This window comes from Brassica napus, chromosome C9 (assembly GCF_020379485.1).
Source record: "Brassica napus cultivar Da-Ae chromosome C9, Da-Ae, whole genome shotgun sequence".
Classification (NCBI taxonomy): Eukaryota; Viridiplantae; Streptophyta; class Magnoliopsida; order Brassicales; family Brassicaceae; genus Brassica; species Brassica napus.
The window spans coordinates 47,916,046-47,938,855 of NC_063452.1; the positions used below are offsets into that span (position 1 = coordinate 47,916,046).

At 34.6% G+C, this 22,810-nt stretch overlaps 3 protein-coding genes across 4 annotated transcripts; 1 reads left to right on the plus strand and 2 right to left on the minus strand.

Annotated features, from left to right (window-relative positions):
• Positions 1 to 6,207: 6,207 nt before the first annotated feature.
• On the minus strand, positions 6,208 to 7,816 carry LOC111209918. Its single transcript, XM_022709968.2, has 5 exons — positions 7,441 to 7,816; positions 7,234 to 7,363; positions 6,854 to 7,150; positions 6,561 to 6,788; positions 6,208 to 6,471 (listed from the first exon to the last, which is right to left on the minus strand). The coding sequence occupies exons 1-5, from the start codon at positions 7,743 to 7,745 to the stop codon at positions 6,208 to 6,210; spliced, it is 1,224 nt and encodes a 407-aa protein (XP_022565689.2). The 5' UTR covers positions 7,746 to 7,816.
• Positions 7,498 to 13,689, minus strand: LOC106416780. 2 transcript variants are annotated; one of them, XR_007328855.1, is made up of 6 exons: positions 11,026 to 13,689; positions 10,396 to 10,927; positions 10,223 to 10,322; positions 9,746 to 10,135; positions 8,238 to 9,666; positions 7,498 to 7,728 (listed from the first exon to the last, which is right to left on the minus strand). XR_007328855.1 is itself a non-coding variant. In XM_013857686.3 (5 exons), exons 1-5 carry the CDS (start codon positions 13,145 to 13,147, stop codon positions 9,460 to 9,462), a joined length of 3,351 nt encoding a protein of 1,116 aa, XP_013713140.3. In that variant the 5' UTR covers positions 13,148 to 13,689; the 3' UTR covers positions 7,816 to 9,459. The 2 variants fall into 2 exon arrangements, 1 of the variants encoding a protein (XP_013713140.3); XM_013857686.3 differs by lacking the exon at positions 7,498 to 7,728 and having other exon boundaries at positions 7,816 to 9,666.
• Positions 13,690 to 15,733: 2,044 nt separating this feature from the next.
• On the plus strand, positions 15,734 to 20,113 carry LOC106418117 (polyubiquitin). The gene is made up of 2 exons (XM_013858775.3): positions 15,734 to 18,527; positions 18,692 to 20,113. The coding sequence occupies exon 2, from the start codon at positions 18,692 to 18,694 to the stop codon at positions 19,817 to 19,819; it is 1,128 nt and encodes a 375-aa protein (XP_013714229.1). The 5' UTR covers positions 15,734 to 18,527; the 3' UTR covers positions 19,820 to 20,113.
• The last annotated feature ends 2,697 nt before the right edge of the window (positions 20,114 to 22,810 follow it).

Consider the following 22,810-nt stretch of genomic DNA (forward strand, 5'->3'; position numbering starts at 1 on the left):
AAAAGCTAAGGGAGGACGCCGTCGAAGTAGTTGTTGGAGGTGTTTCTTCCTGGAGAGTCTCGTACTTCATCTATGGGTTCCGTCTCGAATAGTAGGATGAAGTCGTCCTTGTGGCTTCATTGATGAAGCTTATTCATACCGCCAGTTCTATCTTTTTAGGAGCCACCTTGAAAAAAAAAACATATTAATATAATTAATTACATAAAATTATAAGAAAATAAAATATATTTAATTTTTTTAAAAAAATATCTAATCAGTCGTTTAAATACCTCAACCTAATATTTGAATATAGTTTTGTTACCTAAAATTACCACCTAAGCTAACCACCTAATCTAATTACCTAAACTAATCACATAAACTAATTACCTAAACTAACCACCTAAACTAACCACCTAAACCTAAATTAATATTAAAAACAACATACCTTTCAGAGAAGGAGAGGAGTGGTTTGAGAGGAATGAAGGAGGAATGTGTTTCGAGTTTATATAAGAAAACAACACTCCTCGTAAAGTCGTCGTAATTTTACGAGGAATCTACCAGGCCCGCGTTTTAAGTGTTACGAGGAATCTACCAGGTCTGCATTTTTAGAATTACAACAAATTTACACGAAATATTTACGACGAACTTAAAAGGAAAACTTTACGACGATTTTACAAGGAAAGCTTTACAATGAAATTACAAGGAAAGCATTACAACGAATTTACAAGGACACATGTATTACGAGGAATCTACCAGGCCCGTGTGTTTTCTATTACGACGAATTTACTAGGAGTATATCTGAAACCCCGAAAATCAAATCCCTAAACCCCAAAATCACTTATCTATTTACACCATACCCTTTTACCACATCATCCCCTTTATCATATTTTTTCTTAAACCCTAAACTCCAATTGAATCCTTAAAACGCAAGTTATAAGTACTATAATCAAACAACCACTTGATAGCAAATAATCAAATTATTCTGTAATCTCTAAACCGAGGGCATGAAATGAAGTTAACTTGCTTGGCTTGAGAATGCTTACAACAAAATCAATTTGGTAAAACAGCTTAAACACGTTTTCACCAAAAATAATGGTAACATGTTTCGTCAAAAAAATCCTTGTAAAGTTACAATGAATTCACAAGGAAAGTATTACAATGAATTTACAAAGAAAGCATTACAACGAATTTACAAGGACACATGTTTACGACGAATCTACCAGACCCGCGTTCTTAGAGTTACAACGAATTTGCAAGGAAACATTACAACGAATTTACAAGGAAATCTTTACAACGAATTTACAAGGAAATGATTACAACGAATTTACAAGGACACGTGTATTACAAGGAATATACCAGGCCCGTGTTTTCCATTACGACGGATTTACTACGACTATATCTGAATCCCTGAAAATCAATCCCTAAACCCCAAAGTCTCTTACCTATAACATCATATCCCTTTTACCCCATTCCCCCATTCTCCCATTTATCCTATTTTCTCTTAAACCCTAAACTCCAATTAAATCCTTAAAAGCCAATAAATAATTATCATAACCAAACAATATACACTTGCATTAAGCCTTAAACTGATTTATATATTTTTTAAAAATATTTAAAACATATATTATATCATTCTGAATCATTCGAGTTTTCATCAATATCAATACAATGATCATCATCGCTTGCATCAAACTCTTCTTCACCTTCTTTATCCGTCATATCATTGAAAAGATCTTCATATTGACGGTTATCCACATCAATTAGAAGGATGTCATCAGTTTGTTGTTCATATACTTCCACTTCAGTGATACACACTTCTTCTTGCAAAGGTGATTCTTCTCTAGCAACTATTCGTTCACGAGATGTAACTTTGATAGCATCTAATCAAGTTATTCCAAAATCTCTAAACCGAGCGTATCAGTTTGGTAAAGCATGCTTAAAACACGTTTTCACGAAAATTAATGGTAACATGTTTCGTCGTAAAAGCCTTGTAAAGTTACAAGGACTTTACAACGAATTTTCTTTTTCCTCGTAAAATCGAAGTAAATTTACATGTAAATTACCACGAAACATTTTCCTTGTAACTTTACTACGACTTTACGATGAAATTCAGTTTTGTCGTAAAATCGTAATAATTTTCTCGTAAATTTACGAGGAATATATTTCCTCGTAATTTTTCCTCGTTATAGGCATGTTTTCTTGTATATTTTGATTGATTTATAAATCTATGTTGTATTTATAAATCCAAGTAAAATATATAGATTTTTAATTTTTTTTTGGATTAGCATTTACAAATCCGGAGGTTTTCCCTCGGATTTGAGTCTTTGTATTTTTAACAAAAAAATCCAAAAAAATCCATTCAAATCCATTATAAAATCAAATTTATTAGTAAATCCGTACGATTGAATAACACTTGATTTTAATACAAATTTGAAAATCATAGAACCAATAACACTAGATTTAGTTCGGATTTTAAAATCCATTAAAATACAACAACCAGTAACCCCCACTAATTCTCTTGCAATCACCTACAAACTCATTAAAAATCAAATTACTTCAAATTTCAGATTCAATATACCCCCCTTACTGGTCTGAAACTTATTTAATTTTACCAAGTACTTATTGTTGGATATGAATTGGATGATCATGGTAAATCACACTGGATCGTCCATAACTCTCATGTTGAAATATGGAGATTTGGTGGTTTCGGACAGATGTATCACCAAATCAAAAGAAATAGTGGTTCAGGGCTTAACCAATAAAAATATAGAATATGCATTGATATGGAGTGAAACTTGTTTTTCCTTTCCATTTTCTTCTAAACAATCCCTTGGATTTTTCCTTATAAAACTGTTTTTTTAGAGCAAAAAATAGTAACTATGTCCCTTTAGACTAATATATATTTTGTGTTATATTTTCCTATAATACCCTTTAATATTTATGAAAATAATTTTAATAAATAGTTTTACAAACAAAAAAATTTTGGAAAAATAGTAACATTTGTTAAAATACCTATATGAACTTAATGGTATATTTTCCAGTTATAAAAAAGTTAAAATTATAAATTTCAGATTATATTCTAAAAAAGTAGAAATGACATTCTAAGAAGTAGAAAACAAAATCTACTTTTTTCATTGAATCTACAATGTTTAGAATACGTGATCTACGTAAATAGGAGTATTCTACAAATATGTAGAATACACATTCCGCGCTTAACCTACCATTCTAAAATTCTTAGAAATCAAAATCTACACATTAATCTAATTCTTAAACATGTAGAAACCGACTTCTACAGATTTACTATAAATCTAAAACATGTAGAAATCAAATTCTAAACATTACTATAATTCTAAAAAACTGTAGAAACTGATTTCTACATATTAGTTGTATTCTACGGATAAGAAATCAGTTCCTAAAAATATGGAAACAAAATATTTGAGAATATTCACTTTTCTATTTTTAAAAAAAATCGATTTAAAAAAAAAAACGAAAAAGGAACAAAAAAAAGCGACAAAAAAAATCTTGGCAACCTTCTTCGCCGTCTTCTATATTCCATTGATTGTTCACAAAATTTTCACAAAATTTTCACATTATTTCTACCATGATTCATGTCTATGCTTCATGTGGTGTTTGGGAATTGGTTGTATCTTCAGGTTGGAGTTTTAATGTTGATAAAAAGAAAGGGGGAAGGTTACTTGCTTTGGAATTGAAGTCTTCTCTGGAAGAGTTACAGAAAAACGTTATAGAGGATTTTGGTTTTGAAGAAACAGATGCTGATTTGGAGTTGAGTTACCTTCCTATTGGATTGATCAATTCATCAAAATGTCCACCAGTGATCATTGGAAACTCAAGGCAAGTTCAAAATTTTCTAGGGTTTTGTAAGAAGCATCAGTCAACTCAATTGTGTGTCAGCTATAAAGCAAAGCAAGGAAATCCAAATAAGATCGACATTGATCTTAATAAGATGCCAACTGATACAAGTACTAGTGAAGAGAACGAGCGAAATCCTTGTGACATTGGGACCGCTTCAAATATTGTTAAGGGGGCTAAGCGTAACGAGAAGAAAAAAGGGAAGATGAAGAAAAGTGAAGTTGATGGAGATGATTATGATGCTGACAATCATAACGAGAAGAAGAAAGGAAAGATGAAGCAAGACGAGGTTGAAGGAGATGACAATAGGTAACATTTTATAGAAATAACCGGTTGAATGCTTACGTAGTTTTTAAGCCAACTGCTGGCAGACATAATACGTCCGGCTAGATCACCGTCTAACATAGATGGACCAATCTGTATAGCTCTGTAAACAAAATACAATGGTAGAGATGTCAATTATTAAGAAAATCAACGGAATGATATATACAAAGGAATAACATACGTTCGTGTATCTTGCCAGTCCTGCATCTTCTTAAAATCTGTAGGATGCACAAACACCAAGCAGCGATCAGGGAAATCTTCGCCGTCTAGCTCTATATCTCGGTCATCTAAACGGACCGCTAGCTTCTTCAATGATTTTAAAAGTTCCAATGAATCTGTTGGCTTCTTCAATGATTTTGGAAGTTCCAACCAATCCAATGAATCTTCGACTTTAGCTTGAGAAGGATTCAAACCTTTCACAAATGTGTCTAATGGAAGGTTCTTCATGCAACTTTCCAAAAACTCTTGTGTACCCATACGAAGATCACTAGCTGATGATTGAGTAACTTTTGCACGAGGTAAATTGACACACGAATCAGCAGTCTTTAACTCTTGGTTTTTTACAGCCTGTTCACGTACAATTACAAATTACACATACAAATTTCAAGTTCAAAATAGAGAATAGACATAAACGACAAGTTCGAAATCCATAATAAACATACAAAATTCCAAATACATATTACATTAAATATAATCATTACATAAACGACAAGTTTCAAATACATATTACCGCCTCATTCCAAGTTCCAACAACCTAGCTTCAAAGACCTACATTCCATCGCCTAGTTCCAAGCTTTCAACAACTTTTAACTCTTTCTCTTAGTAGTTACCTTTTTCTTTGATGGAGCAGTGCCTTTTTTGCTGGTGCTAGGACCACTGTTGATTTTGGTCATACTAGGACCGCTTGCTTGATCACTCTTTCCCACCAATTCAGTCACCACTAAAGTTGTCCCGAGCTGTGTAACCTCAGCCTCAATTTTCCCCAATCTGTCGGTTACAACTGTCTCAAATTGCTCAGTTCTCTCCGAAGCTGTCCTGAGTTGTGTAACCTCAGTCTCAATCTTACCCAACCTGTCCGAAAACTGCTGACAAAATTTCTCCCCAAAAGTAGTAAAAGAAGCTTGTACCAGATCCTCCAAGAAATTTTTCATATCTGTGTCAATATTCCCTTTTGATGAAGCAGCTAGGTGGCACAAAACATTCTTCTTCCTTGACTCTGCTCCTCGGTCTGCAAGCTTTCTCTTGTTTCTTCCCGAAACATCAGCTGTGCCATCAACATTCCCTGCAACATGACTATTTTCACCTCTCTCAGTATAAGCTATTTGATCCTCTCCTTTCTCTTCCCCAGATTTCTCAAATTCAGAGTTCGTAGCTTCTTTCACTACAAGAAAACTGCTTGATACCGATGGACAAATCCGTCATAATCTCTTCGGGAAAGTAGCATACCGATGGAATACCGACGAAATATGTCCGTCGGTATCATCTCGTCGGTATACTGATATTCGTCGGCAATTCGTCGGCAAAATACCGACGAACACATATCGTCGGTAAATACCGACGAACATATTCCGTCGGTTTTTTCTAAAATTTCCGACGAAACACATCCGTCGGTATTTATAGAGAATACCGACGAAGATAATTCGTCGGAATTTTCTGAAAAAACCGACGGATATGTTTCGTCGGAAATTTTCTAAAATTTCCGACGGAATATGTTCGTCGGTATTTATAGAGAATACCGACGAAGAGAATTCGTCGGAATTTTCTGAAAAAACCGACGGATATGTGTCGTCGGAATTTTTAGAAAAAAACCGACGGAACATATTCGTCGGAAATATGTAGAAATTCCGACGGAAAACTTCATCCGTCGGTTTTCCTTTTTTAATTAAAAAAAAACAATTTTTATAATTCTTTATTTAATTTCAGGAAAAAATTGATAATTTAGAATTTAAAAACATTATAGATATATAAATTCAACATTATTATACATTAAAGTTATGAAAAGTAATAAAAAGTTTTTGAAAATTAAAAAAACAACTAAAAGTCTTCACCGAATCGGCTCCTAAACTTCTGCAACAAGGTCTGGGTGAGAACATTGTTTTGCTCCATAGTCGTTCGGTTTTGCTGCAGCTCAACCCGGATTTCAGCATTGTCATTCTTGAGGAACTCAATCTCCGTATCTTTGGTCTTAATCTGCTCCATAAGCTCATGAACCAGTGGATAGTGAGCTGAAGAAGAAGAAGAAGCCCCTCCGGTCGAACGAGCCAATCCAACATAACGGCCCTTTTTCCTTGGAACAGCCTGAATGAGAAATAACAAATACATATCACACACATACTCACGCACACACACATATCACACATACATAGCAAAAAGAAATTAGAATGTACCTCGAGAACAAGGTTGTTGAGTTGCTCTACGGTTAAGGAGTTGGAAGATGCAGAATCGCCTTCTTCACACATAGAAGCTTGAGTCGCGAGGAGATCCTCTTTTCGATTTTCCACGACCTGGATTACGTCCTGAATAAGTCCATCCTGAATCACGCCAGTCTTCTTGTTGGTATAGGCATTCTTCATCAGGGTAAAATCATCTACGGGAACTCCACCGTTTTCCTTCATCTAAAAACAATATATTTAGTATCACATATTTAAAAATGAATAAGAAAATCAGATTAGAAACTTACTAGCTGAAGTGCTCGGGTCTGTAAACTTGTTGCCCCTAAGTTGTGGACAAACATCCCTTTCCCGCCACGGCTGCTACACCGATTTTGCGAGTTGATTGTCGACAAAGACTTTGTCTCATCTTTCGTCCAATGACCACACAAATCCCGCCAAACGTCTGGGTTGATGTGCTTCGGGACCTCACCAACATCGAATTTTTGCTTCCACTCATTGATCCGCTTGGTGTAGTGCGAAGCTGCTTTGCGGCGGAAAACAATTTTCACTTGTTCGGTAATCCCTGATTCCCAAGTGAACTCTTGCTGCAAAATAAATATAAATTTTTTTTTAGAAAGTTACAATTGGTGGAAAAAAATTTATAATATTAAAAATTGAGAACATATACCGCAAATTGCCGAAACCAAAGTTCTTGATCTTCTGCAGGCATGTCATAGAAAGTTGGATAACCACGCTTTAGCATCGTGTACTCCATCCTAAGAAGGCTGTTGGTGATACCATTGCCAGACAAATCAAACCTACGAAATAAAACCAAACACAATTAAATGTAAAAGATGAATATAAAATGAAAGAACCTTTTAAAACAAATACTTACCAAGTGGTGTTTGGGACAATAAGATAATTTGGATCAAGGCGCTGAAGCGATTCTCGGCCAGGTTGCCTAACTAACTCCGCAACAGTCATCGTAGTAGGCAATCCTCCTCCTCTTGAACTTTGAGAAGGGCCGGAAGCTACAGAAGGGGGGGTGCGGGCTGCTGGAGGGGTGGGGGCTGCTGGAGGAGTGGTAGCTGCAACTGGGCTACTAGCGGGTGACGTACTCTGAGTGACTGAAGAAGTACCCCGGCGAAAACGACGTCTAACTATAAGAGGAGGTGGTTCATCCCTACGAAAAAAAAACATTAGTAAGCTTTTTTATTATTTAGAAACGTATTATAATTGTGTTTCAAAAAAAAAAAAACGTTTTATTATAAACGTAGTAAGCTTTTTATTATTTAAAAACATTAGTAAGCTTTTTTATTATTTAGAAACGTATTATAATTGTGTTTCAAAAAAAAAGAAACTTTTTATAATTAAATTTTTTTTATAATAATTAAAAAGTGTTTTTAAATTAATTTAACGAAATTATATAATGAAAAAAATATAAAAATATGAAACGTTTTATAATTAAAAACGATTTTTATATAATTAAAAAAAAAATTTTAAAAAACTTTATTCAAATTAAAGAAATCCAAAATCTATAACTCCAATCACACAAATCGTAAATAAAAACTTCAATCCCGGCCCTAAACTAACTTCCAAATCCCTAATCAATCTCAAAATCACATAAACCCTAAAACTAACATTGTAACCATTGAAATCCCATGAGAAAGATAAAAGAATTGAAAATCTTACATGACTGGGTGAAAGAGGAGGTCGAATTTGGGGGATTACGTCGGAAATCGCGAGGGAGGAGGAGGGAATCGCCGGAAATCGCGAGGGAGGAGGAGGGGCTGGGCGGAGAGAGAGAGAAAACGGGGAAGAAATGAGGAAAAAGAAGAGATTTTCTCTTATGTATTCATTTAATGAACCGACGGATAACCGACGGGTTTTTTCCGTCGGTATTTTATCTACCCGTCGGAAATCCGTCGGTTTTTTAATATTGGCGGTTTACCAAAATTTTGCGCGGTACAGCTTGACCCGTGTAATTTTTTAAATATCGACGACCTTATCCGTCTGTTCTTCGTCGGTATAGTTAATTCCGTCGGTAATTTGTCGGAATATTCCGACGAGATACCGACGGATTAAGTTTTAGAGTTTACACAGGGTGTCGAAATTATTTATATTTGTTATAAAACTTTCTAAAACCAATATATTATGTTATATAATCATAAAACATTCTAAAAAAATGTTCTAGATTTGTTTGAGTGCTACAACTTCTGAGAACTGGCACAAGCCAACTTAAAAGTGTATGATGTTGTTCGAACGGTTTTGATTCATTTATTATATATGGTTTTGATTGAATGATTATATATATATGTCATGTTCAAAGTTTTAAAACTGTGAGAATACAATGGGTAGATTTGTTGTCTGATGTTATATATGATATTTAATACAAGTGCAAAAAAAATCATATTTGTAAAAAACCGAAACTCTCTAAGTTGATAATGTCCGTCGGTATTCTGTCGGTATATACCGACGCATTTCCGACGAACCCCTAGGATTTGAGGGGTTCGTCGGAAATGCGTCGGTAAATACCGACGGAATACCGACGAACCCCTAGAATTTGAGGGGTTCATCGGTATTCCGTCGGTATTTACCGATGCATTTCCGACGAAACCCTCAAATTCTAGGGTTTCGTCGGAAATGCGTCGGTAAATTCCGACGGAAAACCGACGGACATTATCAATTTAGAGTTTCAGTTTGATTTTTTTTTAACTTTGAACATGACATATATATAACCATTCAATCAAAACCGTATATAATCAATCAATCAAAACCGTTCGATTTTAGAATCAACAAATCTAATTTATTTTTTGTAATTTAAAAGTATACAACGTTTCAAACCCATAATTTGTTTTTAGAAGAAATCTACAATGTTTAAAAGTAATTTGCATATACATTCATAAAAGAGTATCTACTCTCCATCTGAGGAATTATCTGATGATGAACATGATGAATCTGAATTGTCTTCGTCAAACTCTCCAATCTCGCCGTCCTCTTCGGTTAATTGTTGTTGTAGTGGATCAAATACTCCTTGTACTCGGCTTCTGGGATTTATTGACATGACAACGATCCAAGGATCGTTCCTTTGCCTAATCCGCGGATAACGAATATAGCAAACCTGAAAAATTATAAATTATATAAGTCGAAGTAATTATATATGATTACTTCCGATGGAAAATATATTTCAACATACATACCTGGTCAGCTTGTGAAGCAAGAATGAATGGATCGTAAAAATCCAGTCGTCGTCGCGAATGTACAGATGTAACACCGAATGCGTCAGTGCTTACTCCGCGACCAACAACGTTGTCGTACCACTCACAGTTGAAGACAATACATCTCATGCCAATCATTCCCGGGTACTGAATTTCCAAAATCTCGCGTACGTTACCGTAGTAGACATCGTCTCCGGATGACGAAGAAACCCCACAATCAATTGTTCTCCTTACAGTATTTTCCTTAAGAACTCTGAATGCATATCCTCGTGTGCAATATCTCGGATATGACTTTGCAACAAACTTTGGACCACAAACTATCTCACGTAACCAATCTTTAGGTGGGTGCCCAATAGCTAAACAATGGCTTACCTATAAAAACAAAAAAAAATGTTTTCGTTCATTAAAAGATAATAAGTAAAACGGTTAGTTACCACTAATTACTGATTAGACACTTACATAATCAGAAAGCCATGTTGCAAAGTTGTTTTGCTTGAGTTGTTCGAGTTGTTCTTCTGTCGCATCCGGGTACTTTAAGCGCATCTCTGCCAAGTAAATACTGTAAAAAACACAAAAATGTTAGATATGTTTCAAAAATATTGCAAATAATTCATATTTTTAAATCTATGTACCTCTCATATTCAAGAATGTCTTCGCAGTTTGTAAGCAAATATGTGTGCAAATGAGCATGCTCAGCTACGGTAAGTATCCGGTCCGTTGACTTTCCACTATGTCGTCCAATTTGTGTAAACATGTTTGGCACATAAACATAATAAGTTGCCCTTTCACCTCTATCATCATGCCGTGCAGGTCTTCGACTTTTTGTTCGAACTTCTGATGGAAAGTAGTATTCAGCAAAGTTTGAGGTTTCCTCATTGATGCACTGAGCCACTATTGATCCCTCCACCTTGCTTAAATTCTTGACCTTCTTCTTCAGATGAAACATAAACCGTTCGTACAAATACATCCACCTGTACTGCACGGGACCACCGAGTGCCGCTTCTCTCGCAAGATGAATAGCAAGATGCTCCATAACATCAAAAAATGATGGAGGAAATATCTTCTCGAGGTTGCATAGGATCACCGGTATTTTAACTTCCAAATTGCGGATACCATCTGATGTGAGTGATCTCGAGCATAAATCACGGAAGAAAGCACTTATCCCTACATACACGAAGAAAACAAATTCCATAAGCATATATATATATAAGCATTAAAAAATAATATGACAATTAATTTAACTATGTTAAATTTTAAAGTACCTGCGATTGCTTCGTGGACATTTCGTGGCAATAGTGCGGAAAACGCAAAAGGAAGGAGGCGCTGCATCATTACATGACAATCATGGCTCTTCAAGCCAGTAAACTTCCCTTCACTTTTGTCAACACAATTACGCAAACTTGATGCATAACCGTCTGGAAATTTAACACTGTGTGTTATCCAATCAAAAAACTCTTCTTTTGCAGTTGCATCCAGTCGATATATGGGAATAGGACCTTTACCGTGCTCATCAACATGAAGTTCGGGACGAGCACAAATATCAACCAAATCCAGTCTTGACTTCAAGTTATCCTTCGTCTTGCCTTGGACATCAAGGATGGTGTTCATCAAATTGTCGAAAAAGTTCTTCTCAATATGCATGACATCTAAACAGTGCCGCAACAAATGAGTCTCCCAATAGGGCAAATCCCAGAAGATACTCTTCTTATGCCAATTATGATTTTCCCCTACACCATAAATCGGTTCATGTCCGTTTCCACCCACGTCTGCCGTTCTATCTGCACCAAAATCTCTTAATTGTTCCTTCAACTTTTTGCCACTTACTTCTTCAGGTGGACTGTCAAACACCCTCTTGTTCTTTGTAAACAATGTCTTACTCTTACGATATGGATGATCGTGTGGTAGAAATCTCCTGTGACAGTCAAACCAACACGATTTCCGACCATTTTTTAGTTGGAAAGCATCTGTGTTGTCTTGGCAATAAGGACATGATAGCCTCCCATGCGTGGTCCATCCAGATAACATACCATATGCTGGAAAATCACTTATTGTCCACATAAGTACTGCTCGCATCTGAAAATTCTCTTTCCGCGAAACATCGTATGTATGAACACCGTGCTCCCATAATAATTGCAGCTCATATATCAATGGCTGAAGAAACACATCCAGTGATCTCTTAGGATGATCTGGCCCGGGAACGAGAATTGAGAGGAACAAAAACTCCCGTCGCATACACAAATGTGGTGGTAAGTTGTAAGGTGTCAAGATTACCGGCCACAATGAATATTGTCTTCCATGCTTTCCAAATGGACTGAAACCATCTGTGCATAATGCAAGATACACATTTCTTACCTCAGATGCAAATTCTGGATATGTTGATTGAAAATGCTTCCACGCCTCTGCATCGGAAGGATGTGTTATCTCACCATTTGTTAAGTGCTCAGCATGCCATCTCATTGGTTCTGCTGTTCGTTCAGACTGATATAACCTCTTTAATCTTTCAGTCAACGGCAAATACCACATTCGTTTGTATGGCACCGGAACTCTTCCAGTCGTATCCTGATAACGAGGTTTCCGACAGAATTTACATCTCTCCCTGTTCTCATCTGCTCTCCAGTAAATCATGCAGTTATCGATGCATACATCTATCACCTGATATGGTAAGCCAAGACCAGCGACCAATTTTTGTACCTCATAATATGAGCCAGGTGCAAGATTATCTTCAGGAAGAACATCTTTAACAAAATCTGCAATCGCATCCACACATTCTTCAGCCAAATTATAGTCAGTCTTTAGCGCCATCAATCGACTTGCGGATGATAAAGGTGAATGCCCATCTTTACATCCTTGATACAATGGCTGCTTAGCTGCATCTAACATTTCAAAAAATCTTCTGGCTTCTAGATTGGGTTGTTCTCGTTCGCCTTCCTCTTCACATGGGAAATTTTCTACATTGGGTTGTTCTTGTCTATCTCCTTCCTCTTCACCCGACGGTAAATTTTCTCCATATGCATCATATACCATCTGAACAGTCCCTATCCCAAAATCTACATCCGTGGTAGGTTCATCTAACCTATCGGCAGTTTGAGGTTCGCTACTACTACCATACTCAAATCTTTCTCCATGAAGATACCAAATCTTATAACCACGTGTAAATCCTTTCAAATATAAATGACTCCATACTTCCATTTTTTTGACACGGATATTATTCTTACAAGTAGAACATGGACATAATAAATACTTACTTGTTCTTGCTTCCGGTTGACTTTGAACCACCCCCATGAATTCTTGAATACCACGTGCGTATTCCTCCGTAAGTAAATTTGTATTTGGATCCATATGAGGTTGATCTAACCAAGAACGGAAATTATAAGGAGTACCCATAATTTATATTGTTTTGTTGTGATTTCAATGAATGAAGGAGAGGTCGTATTTATAATGAATTGGAAATCTTTCCGACGGAAAATATTCGTCGGTATTCCGTCGGGAATCATAACGGCTAAATTAACGTCCTAAACCCGTCGGCGTTCCGTCGGTAATTTAAACGGATACTAACGGCTACATAATCCGTCGGTATTTCGTCGGGAAGTGCAACGGCTGCAAATTCGTCGGTTTTCAGTCGGGAAGTATAACGGCTGTTCAATCCGTCGGTATTCCGTCGGAAAAACCGACGGAATTATGACCGAATTCTTTCATGGTCGGTATGCCGTCGGTATTTCGTCGGTATGTGTCAATTTTTTGCAACGGTCATATATTTGTCAGTTTTTTGTCGGTTTTCTGTCGGGATCGTATGACGAAATACCGACGAATGTATTCTGTCAGGATTTTCCGACGCAGTTCCGACGAATTTACCGAAATATATTTCCGACAAGTTTTCGTCGGAATTCCGTTGGAAAATCCTGACAGATTTTTTTCGGTCGGTTTTTCCGTCAGTATTGTCCGTGTTTTCTTGTAGTGTTTTACTCCCCAAACATGATTGTTCCAATCATGTTTACTATTGATCATATCCAAAATGCGATCTACTCTTTCATCTTTCTTCTCATTCTTCTGTACAAAATCAGTTGCCAAAAGGACCACTCCATCTATGTGGGATTCCATGAATGAATGCAAAATCCCCTACAAACAATCAAATCATTAGTAAAGTGAACAAGACAATAAATATTTTAATTTGAAAAATATATGCATACATTTTCTGGGAATAAGTTCTTAACGCCAATGATATCTTCATAAGAACATTTTGCACATCCTCTCCAATTACCACACAGTGGACCTGTAAAATTTTTACTGACTTTTGTGCCACAAATCTCTACTAAAGAAGGAACAGCTTCCATTATCCAAATTTGGAAACCAAACAAGAATCCTTCCATCAGATACCCCTCTTTCTGCTCTAATTTATGCCTTGTTTTATCAATTTGCTTCAGAAGGAAATCAAACGAATACAGACCCCATGGGTAATTCCGAAGCTTCTCCAAATCCATCGCCAACTTCATGTACAGATGCGGGATATTCACCTTCTCATCCTTCCCCATCACCACACCCATAATAACGCAAAGATATATCAGTCTCACCCTATCAACCCAAGTCCAGGTATTGCTCTCTTCCAAATGCTTCTTTTTAATGATCTGCAAATTTATTTTTCCATTTGTCTTTATCTGCTTGCTCCAAAAACCATCATCATCTTTCCATGTCACTAACCCACTGTTATTCTCTCGCTTCACTTTCAGACCACTGACAGCATGATACTCTTGCAATCCAAAACGCAGAGGTCTCCTAGCGAAAGTGAACCACTTCTCATGTCTCTTGCTTGTCATCAACTCCTTACACAAGAAAGAGTGTACCAACCTCGCCGAAAACTTCAGATCATTCTTCTGGATAACCATAATCTGTGAAAAAATGGGATCTTTCATAACTTCATCGAATTCTGGCTCCATTTTTTCTTTCAGCAACTCGAGAAGTTTTAGTTGGCAGCTGTTATTAATCTTCTTAGCCTGAGGTTCCAATCCCTCACCGTATAAACGATTAGGCAACTCCAACTCCATACCTGAAAATTGAAAACAATACAACATATATCTATTAATAACAAATATCACAGCTCAGTTAAATAATGTCTCTTAATACTTTATCAATAACCAATGTCAAAGAATTAGCATTCTCACTGTATTAATTTCAATTTTATGGTGTTTTAATTTTTTTTAAAAAAAAACAAAACCTAAAATTCCTAAATCTATCCCAAAAATATGATTTAAGCCATGATTGTGTACAAAATCTTCTCTAATCATCACCTTAACACATGATTGAAGCCTAAACATCCTAACTAACTCAAAAAATTTACCTTTTACCTTTCTATTTTCAAACTCTAAAAAGAAGTGGAGATAGAGTCTCATACCTTTGCAGAAAGAACTAAAGAGTGATAGATTCGTAAAAAGCTCACGAAATCGTATGGGTTAGGCCAAATAATCGTCCAAATCAGAGTGAAATTGAGTGAGTTAGGGTTAATGAACTTGGGTGAGAATTTGAGTTTGTCTCCCTTTATTCGTGAATGGGAAATTATGGGTTTCATCCCAGAGAAATCGAGTTTAAAGAGTTGAAATCATGTTTGGTCGGTTCAAATCAAGTGGGAATCAATCCGGATATAATCATACAAAACCAAAAAAATCGATTTGGGATTCTTTCCTCGGCACGGGATCGATCGATCTATTCTTACAGATCGGTCGATCTGTGTAAATCGACCTTCGCCGATCGAGTGAAATGGACCAGGTCGATCAATATATATTTCGCGTTTTTTTGTTCTGAATAATGATCGGGATCGATCGATCCATTATAACTTGTAAAGTGGGATCGATCGATCCCCCTTGTCGAACTCAATATATATCTTTTTAAAAAAATTACAATTTTAAGGGCATTACTGCCATTTTGGAAAAAATTAGTCTAATATGACATAATATAGTATAAATTAGTCTAAAGTGACATAGTTACCATTTTTTTGCTCTAAAAAACAGATTTCCCTATTTTTTTTACAAAGGGCTTCACTGGAGGGATCTTCATAAAAAGATTCAAGTTTTCTCTTGGTTTTTGGAATTGTTGTATTCTTTTTCCATGCTCTCCCATTTGATGAACTCTTACCCTTATCTTGTTTTTTAACTTTTCTTTCTCCTGCAAAATGGAATATGCCTTAAACCCAATTTTCACCGTAATTTGTGGCATTTTTTCATCGATTTTAGTTATTCCATCCGTTTCATTTTATTTGTCGTTTTAGGTCTATGCACACAAATTAAAATAACATTTAATTTTTCATATTTTCAAAATAAAAACATCATTACCTATACACCTAACTATATTTCAACCAAGAGAAAAATAAAATAGAAAATATTGTTATTAAGTTTTACACTGAAAACATAAAACAACACTTAAAATAAAACAAAATTTTAACTATAAAACAACAAATAATACAAACCTGAAGGAGTACTTCTTATGTTCTTTTACATATTTTTATTTGTTTTTTTTATTTACTATGTGCTTCCACATTCGTTTTAATTGATCAACAATTGTAGTTTACAACCAAAGCTCCACATAGTTGTTAGCATTAAAATGAGAACGAAGAAACGTTGTTTACTCGTATCTAGTTTACAACCAAAACAAGTCAGAAACTATCGTTGCTCCCAGACTCAACCAAGTTTGGGACAATTTACTAAGTTGCTATGGACATCTCTTGCTGAAAACCCGAACAGTTTCAGACTTCTTTTGCTCTAAAACAGAGAAAGCTCTGTTTTTCTTTTAAATATTATTAGAACTACAAACTAAATCATCAGCAGCATAAAAAAAAACCCTAAGAATGGCCGTAAACATGAGTTGCTAGAGAGTAACAGAGGTAGCCGAACTTCCAGACATCGGTGTCGGAATCCGACGGATAAACTCGCGACCACCACATGAGAGCCGACGACCCTGCACCCAAAGCTTCTCCATCCAAGCAGAGACGACCAAGAGCTGACCCAAAGAATCACCAGATCCTCACTCTGAACCAGATCCGGAGCCATCCTATCAAAAACGTCGTTCTTTCTCGATTAACACCTTAGATACCAGAAGAAATATGAGATGGGGACGTTTTTAGCATAAAAAGTGAAGGCTGCTACTTTGTCGCTAGGGTTGCACATGACACTTTTTATTTTTTCTATATTGATGAATATGGGTGAGTATTCAGATATTTGTTCGGGTTCGTGTAGGACATTTTGAGTTTTTAGGTATTTCGGTATAGAGTTATGTAATATGTTCGGCTATTTTCATATTTTGGGTCGGGTTTTTTTTTGTAGTTCGAGTAGTTCGGTTCGATTATTTAAAGTTACATGTTAAAAAAATAAGGTAGTTTGGGATGAACATAACTCATGAATCAAGATTAAAAAAAATCTGAATCTAATAGTAATGTGTACGTTGTATGATAAAAACAATATAATATTAAACAAACAACAACAAAATATGTTGTTAACCAAAGAGTAAGACATCAAGTACTCAAAGATGAAAAGCAGTATTTCACCAAAGCAACCTTAGAAAAGAGTGTGTCATTCAGTAAAATTGAAAGGTGTAGAAAATTTAAAAACAGAACCACTAAATCTACGGTGAAGAGGGGGTTAGGTTTAGCGTGAACTATAAAGAGGAAATGAAGGAGTCGACACTATTAGAGATTTATGGTTAATATATATTTTTGGATATTTCGGCTATCCATTCGTGTATCGGGTATTACCCAATTGGGTTCGGGTATTCAATTTCTTCTAATTTAATATTGTTCAGATATTTTATAGATCGGACCGGGTTTGACTTCGGATTTTTCGGATTGAGTTCAGGTTCAGCTTCGGGTATTGGATACTATTGCTGAATATATGAATTCAACGAACCATAACATCTTTTACATATATTAAAACTCGTATCACTTTTGATACAATTCGGATTATTTATATAACAAAAGAATAGTTTTTTTTTGCAACGAACGACTATTCTATTATTCAAACTTGATGTGGTTTGCCTAACTAGACTGGAATAGAACAACCAACAAAACAAAGTTCTCTATAGAAAAACTTCGAAGTCCTAGCTAACGAATCCGAAATCTGATTTTGCGTTCGTGGAATATGAATGATCTTGATGTATGGGAAGCATATCTACATAGTCTTTATCCTCTCCAATTATGTAGCAAAACAAAAGAATAGTTATCATATAAATATAATAAATAAGAAAAATACAAAATTCGAACTTGACCCAGGTTTAACAAAATCCTGGGTCCGCCACGGTGTAATACTCTCCTAATCCCATTCTAAAAAGATTCATAATCATCTTCACAAGAAAGTAAATTTAATATAAATTTCGTTTACGCTTGATAAAAATATAAAACGGTTTAGCGAAATTGTCGTAAAATCGCGTAACAATAAGATGCGCTGCAACTAAATATTGCAAGAAACAAGTATAACAAATTAGAGCTGACATTGTTTTGTCTTATTTCTTTTAACTTTAGTAGATTATTACATGTCTGTAATATAATAAAAGACGATATATACGATTATGTTTTGAAAGAAAAAAAATCTGTACGATTGTATTTTAAATAAATTGTTTATATTTTAAGATTCATATTTATCTCAATAAGTTTTTCTTCCTTTTGTTTTTCAGCTTTGGATCAAAGAAGTAAATCCTATATAAGGAACCTCATCCCCTATTGTATTGAAGTCTTCTATCTTACAAACCCTAACACCTCAGAAAAACTTTCGTGAATTCTTCTCTCAAAGTATATCTTTTTTTCGTGGATCTTTGACTCATCCGTTAATTTTTATTTGTTTTCTGCTTTGGTGACTTTCTTGTTGAATAATATTCGTTAGAATCTTTGTAATTTTCTGCACTTACTTTTGATTCCTGTGTGCTAATGAGAATTGTACTTTTTATTGTTTCCAGATGTCGATGCAAATCCTTATTAAGATTTTTACAGGCAAGACCTTAACTCTTGAGGTCGAAAGCTCAGACACCACTTGCAAAGTCAAAGAAAAGATACAAGATAAGGAAGGAATCCCTACATACCAGCAGATGCTTGTCTTTGGAGAAAAAACGCTTGAGGATTGCCGTACCTTGGCTATTTACAATATCCAAAATAATTCAACTCTCCACATGATTCTCAGGTTTAGAGGTATGAGAATCTTCGTAAGTATTCTTGAAGGCAATGCCATAATGCTTGAGGTCAAAAGCTCAGACACCATTGACAACCTCAAGGCAAAGATACAAGATAAGGAAGGTATCCCTAACTACCAGCAGAGGCTTATTTTTGCCGGGAAAAGCCTTGAGGATGACCGTACGTTGGCTAGTTACAATATCCAGAGAGAGTCAACTCTCCACTTGATTCTCAAATTTAGAGGTATGCGAATCTTCGTAAAAATCTTGTACAAGACCATAACCCTTGAGGTCGAAAGCTCAGACACCATTGGCAACGTCAAGGCAAAGATACAAGATAAGGAAGGAATTCCTATCCAATATCAGAAATTGCTCTTTTGCGGACGTGTTACGAAGGATGACTGTACCGTGGCTGATTACAATATCCAAAAAGAGAATGCTCTTGTAATGGTTTTCAATCTGGGAGGAATTATGAAAATCTTTGTTAAGACTCTTACAGGCAAAACCATAGCCCTTGAGGTCGAAGGCTTCGACACAATTGACATGGTCAAGGCGAAGATCCAAGAGAGAGAGGGAATCCCTCCGCACCAGCAGATCTTGTTCTTTAAAGGTAAACAGCTCAAGGATGGCCGTTTGGTGGAGAACAACATCTGGAAGGAGTCAGTCCTTCACGTCTATCGTTTAAGTGGTGGAATGCAAATATTTGTGAAAACACTCTCTGGTAAAGTCACTGCCTTAGAAGTTGGGCGCTCAGACACCATTTACAGTTTAAAGACAATGATTCAAGACAAGGAAGGGATCGCACCAGACCGCCAGAGACTCATATTTGCTGGTAGACAACTGGAGGATGATTACAGGCTTTCTGATTATAACATCCAAAAGGAGTCAACACTTCACCTTGTGTTTTCAACAAAATAGACTTTTATCTATTCGTTTTTTTTTCTTTGTTCTTATATTGGATTTTTTTCTTTGTTTTTATATTGGATTTTTCACATAAAAGAGACTTTTTTTTTCACTGATCTTATGATCACCTAATTAAGAGTGATTAAAACACAAGATAGAAAAACCGGTGGTGATGTTCAAGCGTGTTCTTCAAAGCCAGGCTCTTGCCTTCTATGCTTTTACCCGTACTAGGATTCGGACCCAAACTATATTAACTCTTGTTTATATTTTTTATTAAAAAAAGTAGTACTATAGTATTCAGAACAAAAATAGATGATACATGAAATGAACATTTTAAATATATATATAAAGTTAATAGATTAGGGCTTAGAAAGTTACAAAACCATTAAGTGAAATGAAGTAGGTTGTTTCTAATCTGATGTTTAGAAAGAAACCAGTAGTTTATTATAAAATTGGTCACTGAATTTTTTTTTTAAAAACTTGTTTTATGGAATTCAATGTATTTAGTAAAGTATTATAATAAGAACTCCATAGTTTCAATGGATTTGTAACAACTAAATAACATAAAAAAAAATTACCTAACTGATCTTGTGTATCGGAAAGTGATGTTTTTTCCATTTCTTCTTGTCAATTACTTTTTCCTTTCAAAATAAATGTCGTTTTAGGATTGATTTTTGGAAAATTTTGGATAAATGCACTTCAATAAGAATATAATTTGAAAAATACACCATTGTTTAAGCTTTTTGATAAATACACTTATTTATATATAAATTTACCAAATTGCCCAATCTTAATATTTCTCGATTCCTATTAAACCATTTAAAAAAATAATTTTTAAAAAATCGTTAGAGAATATTTTGTTTAATATACTACACATTATCTTTCCCATATCTTCTTAATATATCTTAAATGTATTTTTTATTATTTTGAAAAGAAAAAAAAGAACGCAAGACGCGTCTCGTCTTCTCGAACCCTGGGTTATTTGTCATCAGTACTACTCAAAGTCACACTTGTGTGCGACATATTCAGAGAGCTTGCTCAAGATGTGAATGTTTTGGAGAACAATCAATAGCTCGAAAAAAGCACGGAAACAAGCTTGCTCAAGATGTCATCGTACATGACACAATCGTGCCCGTACGTTGCGACTTTGGAATTTGATGTTTTTATGTTCTAAACTTTTTCTGTTCTAAATGCATTTTCTGCAAAATTTGGTTTTGGTTACTCTAGGTTTTGATAACTGTTTTAGTTTTTATTTTGCAATAAGGTTTGATTATTTTGAACTGATCCCATCTGTTTGCATTGAGTAGCCACTTGAACTGCACAATGTTTTGGGTAGACAATCTTGTTTCTTCGGAAGTCTTGTTTAATTTTTGGAAGAAAGAACAACACAGTTGTTTTGTTTCAAATGATAACGCCATTGTGTTTGTTTGTGAAACTAAGAATGTGAAACCAATGATAATTAGTGTTCTTCTTTTTTCATATTCAAAGTAAAACAAAATAAACACATATGTGAATATCATATTTGAAGAACTTACTTGGTCTCGGCTTCAAGAAAGAATGAAAATTTTGTATAGAACGAGACGTGACTTGTGTTTATATAAAGTTAACAAAATAAAGTAAAATTTATATAAACTGTGTTTTCGTACTTTTCTTATTAATTTCAAATTTATATATTAATTATTGAAATGTCAAATTGAGGTAAAAAAGTAAATTCACATTAAAGAATGTGTAGTTTTCAAACAAAAAATAAATACAGTGTATTTTTCAAATTTCAAATCCTAAATATGATATTTTGCAAATTATCCCTTTATTTTTTTATGTTAAATGTTGTTATAAATTTTTAATGCATTATTTTAAACAAATTTCCAGTTTAACCCTCATGAATTTGATATATTAGCAAGAGATATTAAATAATATAATGTATTTATAAAGGGTATAGTAGAAATTTTAATATATTTTCTAAATATGTGTGAAAGATCTTTAAAGTAAACATATACTTAAAATGAAACGGAACGAGTATTATCTTCTCTTAATAACTACAAAGAAATATGATTTTTTTCCTTCAACCGTAAAAAAAAATCTCACAATAATCAGATTGTTTTACATAATTAGTTAACAATCAAAATTATATAATTGACCAACATATGGTGAACATGTTCATTTAGTCAGTAGTTGGGATTTTTAAGTACGAACGTAATAAATACTGAATTAGGCCGGGACACAATTTTCTTAAAAATTATTTTAACCCATAAAGTTTTAGGTGCACAATTGTTTTTTGAGAAATGAATAAAGCTCCCTCTTCTTCAAAATAAGGCTAAGATACAAGAAATATAAATATATTGCAAGTATTTATATGCTCCAAGCCCTTTTTCAAAAAAAAAAAGTATTTATATGTTCCAAATGTACTGTATAATTTTCTGGAGTAATCAATCTCTCTATTTTCTTTGTTTTAATGTTTTTATGTTATATTTTACTAATGCGCACAATTTCCTATATGAATTTTAAAGGTTGCAATAGTCAAGTTCTAAAGTTTACAATTGTAAATGGAATTGTCACATTTGGTCGCCAAATGTTACATGACCAAATGTGACAATGATTGATCACTAAATAATGCAATGGTTAACCATTTGGAAGTAGGAGTGAGCATTTTATCCGATATCAGAACCCGTATACGAATTGACCGAAAAACCTGAACCGAAATCCGATCATAAGCAACAAAATACCCGAACAGATATTGAATTAGGAGAGATTAGATATCCGAATCCGAACGGGTAATATCCAAACCCGAATAGATATTCGAAGATAACCGAACATATAAATACTTGACCCTATATTTCTAGTTTACTTCTCTAATTTTATTCAAAATATTTATATTGATTCTGCGCATGGTTCAAAATCAAATAATATACATATAATTATGGACAAAATCATTTGCATCTAAAATTTTAAAATAACAGCTAAATTAGTGTATTTCTATTTTAAATTTTTATCTTCAAACCTATTAAT